The sequence below is a fragment of the Apium graveolens genome, chromosome 7, assembly GCF_009905375.1.
Source record: "Apium graveolens cultivar Ventura chromosome 7, ASM990537v1, whole genome shotgun sequence".
Taxonomy (NCBI): Eukaryota; Viridiplantae; Streptophyta; class Magnoliopsida; order Apiales; family Apiaceae; genus Apium; species Apium graveolens.
In genome coordinates, this window is record NC_133653.1 from 182584453 (window position 1) to 182592539 (window position 8087).

Here is an 8087-nt window from a genome sequence, read left to right on the forward strand (position 1 = left end):
GGTGTCCACTTAAAGGCTCCTAAAAACTAAAACCGCATCTCCATGCAATTGTATCCCCAGACTCCCCAGTCCCACATTCATTGCCTTCAGCCTAAAGTTAACCTCAGACTTTCATCCACAAATGCCAAACTAATAATTAGTTTTTTATTTTTTTTCATTTTAATTGGTTATTAGTAGTTTTTTGTAATTATAGACCGAACTATTGTAAGTTGTTTTATAAATATCTTACAAATATTTAAGTTATTATCTCTACAAAAATTATTAAAACAATCGTAATGTCTTTGCATTTCAACTTCACACAACCCAATTGCATGAAAATTTAAATTAAAACTCATAGAAGTTCCCGCAGAAAAACAGTTTTTTAACAAATTTTGACGAATATCTTGTGACATATTTTCTAGAGTCTATCTTTTTAAAATTTATATTTATATTTTTCATACACGATAAATATGAAAAAAAAAACAGAAAGTCTACTTAGCAATGTCATTCCCCCCTCAATCTCCTGACACGTGCACTTTGTAAACAGAGTACGGATCTCACCCTTGGGCCCCACATCCGCAATTAACACTCCGTCTCTACTGGATTTCCTTCCATATTTATAGTCATTTTATCCATGCACCCGTACACACAGATTAAAAAACAAAACAAAGTTAATTTGTTATCCAAATAATTAAGATTTTCGATTTTTATTCGCCCGAAGTTTATTAAAATAAATACGCATTTCTGAAATTTGTTAAAACATATATTCCTAAGCAACCAAGCATTCAACAAAAAATAACTAAAGAAGGCCATGTGAGTTGCTTTTATTACTGTTAGGTAGATGGGGTTTATATAGTAACTCCACTCTTCATATATTCCTATATTATCAAACACTTATCATACTTGCTTTCACCACTTCTCACTTTTGTCCTTTTCAGTTTTACCCTTTTGCCTCTTTCTCTTTTTCCTTGATTAAACAGTGAAAATTTCAGTTGGGTCTTGCCGGAATTTTCGCCGCCGGCCACCGGAAAATGGGTCACCGGAGAGGAGTTGGACGAGGGGTTGTTGCTGGGCTGTTAGTGTTGCTTTTGCCTGTTCTGTTTCCCACTCTCTTTGCACCTTTTGGTCATGCTTCTCCCTCTATTTTCTCTGTAAGTTCTTTACTGTTTAGTAGTTTACACATACTCGTGTGTGAAAATGTTTTTATGCTACTGTTTTTTTATGTTTGGGATTTGTAATTATTATTTTTGTTATATGTTTTTTTTTGGTCTAGTTATGTGTATGTATGTAGCTTGATGACAAGAATTAGCCTTCACTATCTATTTGGTTTATATTATTATTTTTTTCTTTTTGGGCTAATTCATAGTTCTTTCTATATGTATGATTTAGTGGTTACTTTGTGGCTGGTTACTGCAATTTTAGTAATTTTCTTGAAATGGTTTGTGCATTTATTTTTGACTGATACAGCAATGGGTAGGAATAGGGGAATAATTGGGAAGATACTTTTCGAAAGAATCTAATATTACTACTGAACATGGCAGGATGAGAACAATTTGGTCAGTTTCAGTTTCTATAACATATATTATGGTCAGCTTAAGTGTTGAAATTTATCGCATTTAATTATGTGCTTAGTCCAAGACTCCAAGTAATAACAAGTTCCCTTATCTTATATAACTAGGGTTGATTTCGTTTTATGCTCTAAATCAAGATTACTGTATTTTTTTGAGCAAGGACTAGAATTAGGGTGGATGACTATAATCCGATTCACTTGTGCAGGAATATAATACTCCAAAACCTAGACACTTGCGCTTGATCAAGAGTGCTGTACAGCGTCAAACTGTGAGTAAGAGTTGATTAAGTAATTTTATTTTTGTGTTTTTATGAGTTTATAACAGTAAGAATATCCTGTGCTTCTTGTTTTGTATTTCTTAGTCAAATAAACAGCAATCAGAGCTATGGAGTCCGCTGTCTAACCAAGGATGGAAGCCCTGTATGGAATCGACCTCCACCTCCAGTGAGTAATGAAATTTTACTATAAGCTGTGTAGAAATATCTTGCTTGCTATTCTATGTTAACTTTAGACAGTGAGGCACACTTGTAGGGTAGTATGATTTGTATTCGTGCAGTATTCATTTTTATTATCTCTTGCTTGTCAGAACCTTTGAGGTTACCTGCACATCTACCCTTTACATCTTGCTAATCGAACTCGGCAATATAAACCTGTCAACAACTTCTCTTTACCTTGCTCGATGGGGCTAGATCTATACAATTCCATACTTCTCTGTTTTTCTAATTCATATACTAAGACTGATTATGGTATGTGTAAAGCATGCTGCCAATATTCATTTTGAACCAGCTTTTCTCCAAATATTTATTGGTGAATTGAACAAGTTCACAATTCCTTACTTCTCTGTTTTTTCTAACTCATATACTAAGGCTGGTTATTGTATGTGTTAAGCATGCCGCCAGTATTCATTTTGAGCCAGATTTTTGCCAAATCTTTGTTGGTGAATTGAACAAGTTTGCTTCTGCCACTATCACTTGGACTTTTTTGTTGGATTGCCTCAACTTATATTCATGTATGAATAACCTTTTCCGTTCCCTGGCTTGTTGTGTTGTTGTGTAGGTGCGATTTTACCTGAAAACACTCTGGGATATCTTCAGGTGTTCCTTGATGGAGGATTGAACCAACAGAGAATGGGGGTGAGTAATATGACAAGTGCTTATTCAATTACTGAGACATTGTTGATTCAGTACAACAATTTTAGAGTTTAATAATACTGAATCTCTACTAATACTAATGTGGTGCATCTCCTTGAAACAGATCTGCGATGCAGTTGCTCTTGCTAAAATACTGAACGCAACACTTGTAATTCCTTATTTAGAAGTTAATCCAGTCTGGAAAGATTCAAGGTCAAAACACAGTTATATTTTGTAATGCTGTTTTTTTGTGTTTCCTTTTCTACTTGCATGTTTTTCCAAATTCCAATTGTTAACAATTTGAGTTTACAAACATTATCCTGGCTTCTTTTTGTATTTGCAGCTCATTTCTGGATATATTTGATGTGGATCACTTTATTGATGTATTGAAAGGTGATATTTCCATTGTTAAGGAGCTTCCTGAGGATTTCTCCTGGAGCACAAGAGAATATTATGCCACAGCTATTCGAGCTACAAGAATCAAAACGGCACCTGTACATGCTTCAGCTAAGTGGTATCTGGATACTGTGGTGCCTGTTTTAGAGAGGTTGGTATATCTTGGTTGGCTTGACCCCCCCCCCCCCCCACAACAATTATGAAAGAAAAATATCATGATTTTGCTAGATGTGCTGTAATTCTTATCTGCTCTAAAATGTATAAAAAAATCATTGAAAAAGGTAATAATTATGAAGTTGATGAAAACAAAAAGAAAAATGGTTTCATGTTTATTCGTAGGACTCAACCTTCATTCAGTTGAAAATCTGTATCAACTCTTTCATGTGAAGCATCACCCCAGCATGCAGATTTTTGGTGGCGCAATAGATATGGATTTATCTTTTAGATAAAGTTCATAATGTATCTATCATATTTGTCAAGATGAATCAGTAATCAGTGGGCAAGTGCCTAATGTATTTGCTCACCCAGCATTATTTCAGTATGTCCCTAACCTGGGTGTCTAATTAGGCGATAGCCGATAAGTAGCTACAATTGACTTAAGTAACAATATATTGCTTCTCCATAGGCTGCCTTCCAAATGCATAAAGCGTGACACATAACCATTTAGAGCATAATTGCTGATTTACTTTGCTTTAACTTCACAAATACCTGATTTCTAAGATCTAGGCTCCATATATTCTACCATGGACTCAATTAATTAGGTCATACGTTCATCCTTAATATAGACTCAATGTTGTTTTCTTGTTTCAGCTACGGAATAGCTGCCATTGCACCATTTTCGCACCGACTGGATTTTGATCACATGCCCAAGGATATCCAGCATCTACGTTGCAAGGTCAACTTTCAAGCACTAAGATTTGTATCCCATATCAGATCTCTCGGAGATGACCTTGTTAGTCGCCTCCGCAATTCTCCAGGGCAAAGTGAAGCAGTTCATAGCAAGTTCCTTGGAAGTGTTGCTAATGTAAAAGAAAAACATGCAGAAGGGAAATTTGTTGTTCTCCACCTTCGATTTGACAAGGTATGATAACTCTATTACTATTTCAAATATTATTGTGTTCCGACTTTTAAGCACCTGACGACTACAAATAAAGTAATACAATAAGTACCGATAATTGAACCTTTGCCTTTATAAATTTTGTTTTTTTTTCTTTTTAGTTTTCAGCTTCCACTTTAGTACAACAAGAACTTTTCGTGTGGCACGCTATTAGTTTACCTTTTGCCTCATTTTAGTGGCTCGTGCAAGTCACTTGGACCTTGTTAAGTTTGTAGTTTACTTTGGTTCTATTCTTTTTCGATTGAATGTTATTCCCTTAGTGTGACAAAAAAATTGCAGTAGAACCATCAATTTGATTCCATCTCTTTCCCTGTTACACTTAAGTTTGTAATTGTCTCTGCATTCCTATAAACGTAATACATTTTCAGGATATGGCTGCGCATTCAGCATGCGATTTTGGCGGTGGCAAAGCCGAGAAGCTGGCACTGGCTAAGTACAGACAAGTTATATGGCAAGGAAGAGTCTTAAACTCCCAGTTCACTGATGAGGAGTTGAGGAACCAGGGTCGCTGTCCATTAACTCCAGAAGAAATTGGATTACTGCTAGCTGCGCTGGGCTTTGACAACACCACCCGTCTTTATCTTGCTTCTCATAAGGTAACTACTGAAACCTTAGTTTTAGCACTGAACGGCTCTGAATATCTGTGACTTATTAAGCTTAACAAATGCTTCTTATAAGGTAACTACTGAAACCACCTTAACTAGAGCACTGAAGCACCTTTCTGATTTACTGTGACTTAATTAAGCTTATGTCTCCCCCTTTACAGAGCTCGACTATTGTACAAATCTAATGTTTATGCTTTCAGGTTTATGGCGGGGAAGCTAGGATCTCAACATTACGGGAACTGTTTCCACTTATGGAAGATAAGAAGAGCCTTGCATCATCGGAAGAAAGGGCTAATATCAAAGGGAAGGCTTCTTTACTAGCAGCTGTTGACTACTACGTCGGCATGCAAAGCGACATCTTCGTCTCTGCTTCACCAGGGAATATGCACAATGCCATGGTAAACAATTCGCTCTGTACTCCTGAGTTCATGGTCAACAGCACATTTTTTAAATTGATATTGCTTCAATTATCAATCTTTCAAGTACTGCCTCCTTTGCATAGTAAGAGTCCGAATTGCAAAACCAATAAAATTTAAAGGATTGAAAATCATTTATTCCCGATTGAAATCATTGAGCAGATGTTATCTCCCTATGGTGAAATTTAGATCATCCTTGCATTTACATAAGAATTGTAGATACAATTTTTTGCCATTAGTTTCGGTGTGAAAAGTAACTGTATACTTGACTCATAACAGGTAGGACATCGAACATACCTGAATATGAAGACAATCAGACCTAACATGGCACTGTTGGGTCAGCTTTTCCTAAACAAGAGCATGAGTTGGTCGAACTTCCAAGCAGCAGTCGTAGAAGGTCACAAGAATAGGCAAGGGCAACTTAAAACCAGAAAACAGAGACAATCAATATACACCTATCCTGCTCCAGACTGCATGTGCGATGCTTAAGACCACAGTTGGAAGATGCACACGATGTTTCTTCTACATTATCATAATTTGCGGATGCGGTGATTGATTGTGGTTGTTAAAGTTGGAATAAGATACTTTACTCTAGGCTTTCCTGTGTAGTTCACATTTTCACATCTTGTATTGTGTGGGGGAGAGAGGGAGAGAGTGTAGGATGATATATTAGTTTACATTTTCGATAGCATATATAAATTTCTGGGAACTACTCTGAGTTGAGCATGCAATGTAATATATTCACCAAACTTTAGTTGCATTAGTTTAGCTGCATCACTTGACTAAAACATTTTGCAAGCAAAATAATGATGATTATATATCACAGACCTGATAAAAATGACTCTGCTGTTTGGATTGAAACAAAGTATTTTGGTCCATTTCTTGTAGGTGAACCCTGTGACAATCTAGTGACCTGAGCAAAATTATCAGATCTTGGATCCACATATTAGCTGGATAGAGTTCATTACCTTATTTATTACTCCCTCTGTCGCCCTCATTTCTTTACGTATGTTTTCAACTACTCGATACGCATTTTAAATCTTAGATATAGTATAGTTTCATAACTTATTTTCAAATTTTTTTTTTCTGAATTAAACTTTAAATATTTAATTTTTATTCTGAAAAATAAAATCTTAAAAATAAGTTATGGAACTATAGTATATAGATGTCTTAAAATACGTGTTAAATATTGAAAAAAAATATAAAGAAACGAGGGGACGGAGGGAGCAGTAGCAAAGTTTCATGCACCCTCTCCGATGCAGCTCTTCCGACCCTCAGTATTTTTAATTTTTGGAACCTCAACTTCCAAGTTCCTTGATCCTTACCAATTACCTCCACCGTTTCCTTGAACCTTCCTTTGAGTACTTGAAGTTGAATTATTTTTATTAATAATTATAATAATTTATGGGCTTACAAATGCAAATTAAAAAAAATTATGTTTAATATTTATTTTATATTAAGACTAATATCTTACGGTATGGGGCTGCTATATAAATAACATAATTGGTTTTTGTTATATTTACGACTTATCCTCCTGTATTCCCTCCATTTGAATTGAATAAGATACGGCTAGAGTCGAATTAAGTTCGTGAAATATCAAGTCACATAATCCGAATTAATATTCATGGTCATATTTACGGTGATGAAAACATGTATGAATTACAATTGTTATATATAACCTTGATAATATGTATAAAATAATTCGTAATTATATATTAAGATCTAAAAAGTGGTATCAACACTTAACGTAGATATTCAGCCTCTTCGGCGCATTTATCTAGTGCCACAAATTCAGCTTCCATCGTGGAATGAGTTATTACCGTTTGTTTTGAGGATTTTCATGATATTGCCGCTCCAGCTAATGTAAACACATAGCCACTCGTAGACTTAAGTGTTTTCTTGCTAGATATCCAATTTGCGTCAGTATATCCTTCTAATACTGTTGGGTATCTGCCATAGTGCAGTCCATAGTCTCGCGTTCCCCTCAAGTACCTTAGTACCCTTATGATCGCTTTCCAGTGATCAGCTCCCGGATTACTCGTAAACCTACTCAACTTGCTAATTGAGTATGCAATGTCTGGTCTTGTACAACTCATGAGGTACATCAGACTACCAATTATCCTCGAGTATTCCAATTGGGAAACAGCTACACCTTTGTTCTTGGATAGGTGCAAAGTCATATCCACAGGTGTCCTAGTTTTCTCAAAGTCATCCTTAAGAAACTTCTCAAGGATCTTGTCAACATAATGTGGTTGACTTAATGCGAGACCCTCTGATGTTCTAGAAATTTGAATTCCCAGAATTACATTTGCTAGTCCCATGTCTTTCATGTCGAATCTTGATTTCAACATGTCCTTGGTAGATTTGATCACTTTATCATTGCTTCCAGCAATAAGTAGATCATCTACATATAGCGTCATCATGACATAGCCATTGTCATTCTCCTTGACATAGCTGTTCTCGTTATCCTTGTAATAGGCACGGCTATCACATTCATTGATTTTGAAGCCATTGGCCAGCACGACCTCATCAAATTTTTCATGTCATTTCATAGGCGCTTGTTTCAAACCATACAATGATTTCACCAATCTACAAACTTTCCTTTCTTGCCCTGGGACAACAAACCCTTCGGGTTGTTCCATATAGATTTCCTCATCTATGTCCCTGTTAGATATATTTGATAATGTCATGGCTAATATGTTTTATGTTTAGCTTTCAGATCTTATTTGAACAGGATAAATCAGTACTTAACTGTTGATCAGTACTTATATTGGAAGTCAGGACTTAAGGATATCAGTACTTATGTTATCAGGAGATAATCATCAGAAGATAGATATCAGAACTTAAGTGCTGAAGGACGATCAGATAAGGACA

The 8087-nt window shown here is 35.7% G+C and overlaps 1 protein-coding gene across 1 annotated transcript; it reads left to right on the top strand.

Annotated features, from left to right (window-relative positions):
• The first annotated feature begins 812 nt into the window (after positions 1–812).
• On the top strand, positions 813–5973 carry LOC141671440 (O-fucosyltransferase 39-like). Its single transcript, XM_074477691.1, has 10 exons — positions 813–1130; positions 1756–1818; positions 1912–1993; positions 2606–2682; positions 2804–2892; positions 3023–3226; positions 3886–4156; positions 4561–4788; positions 4998–5195; positions 5493–5973. The coding sequence occupies exons 1-10, from the start codon at positions 1011–1013 to the stop codon at positions 5700–5702; spliced, it is 1542 nt and encodes a 513-aa protein (XP_074333792.1). The 5' UTR covers positions 813–1010; the 3' UTR covers positions 5703–5973.
• Positions 5974–8087: the final 2114 nt, after the last annotated feature.

Excerpts from the sequence above, each read along its gene's own strand:
- LOC141671440 (XM_074477691.1), top strand. The coding sequence starts at position 1,011 with ATGGGTCACCGGAGAGGAGTTGGACGAGGGGTTGTTGCTGGGCTGTTA. Across the intron at positions 1,819-1,911 it reads GTGCTGTACAGCGTCAAACT|TCAAATAAACAGCAATCAGA; the intron begins GTGAGTAAGAGT and ends TGTATTTCTTAG. Across the intron at positions 2,683-2,803 it reads TGAACCAACAGAGAATGGGG|ATCTGCGATGCAGTTGCTCT; the intron begins GTGAGTAATATG and ends TCCTTGAAACAG.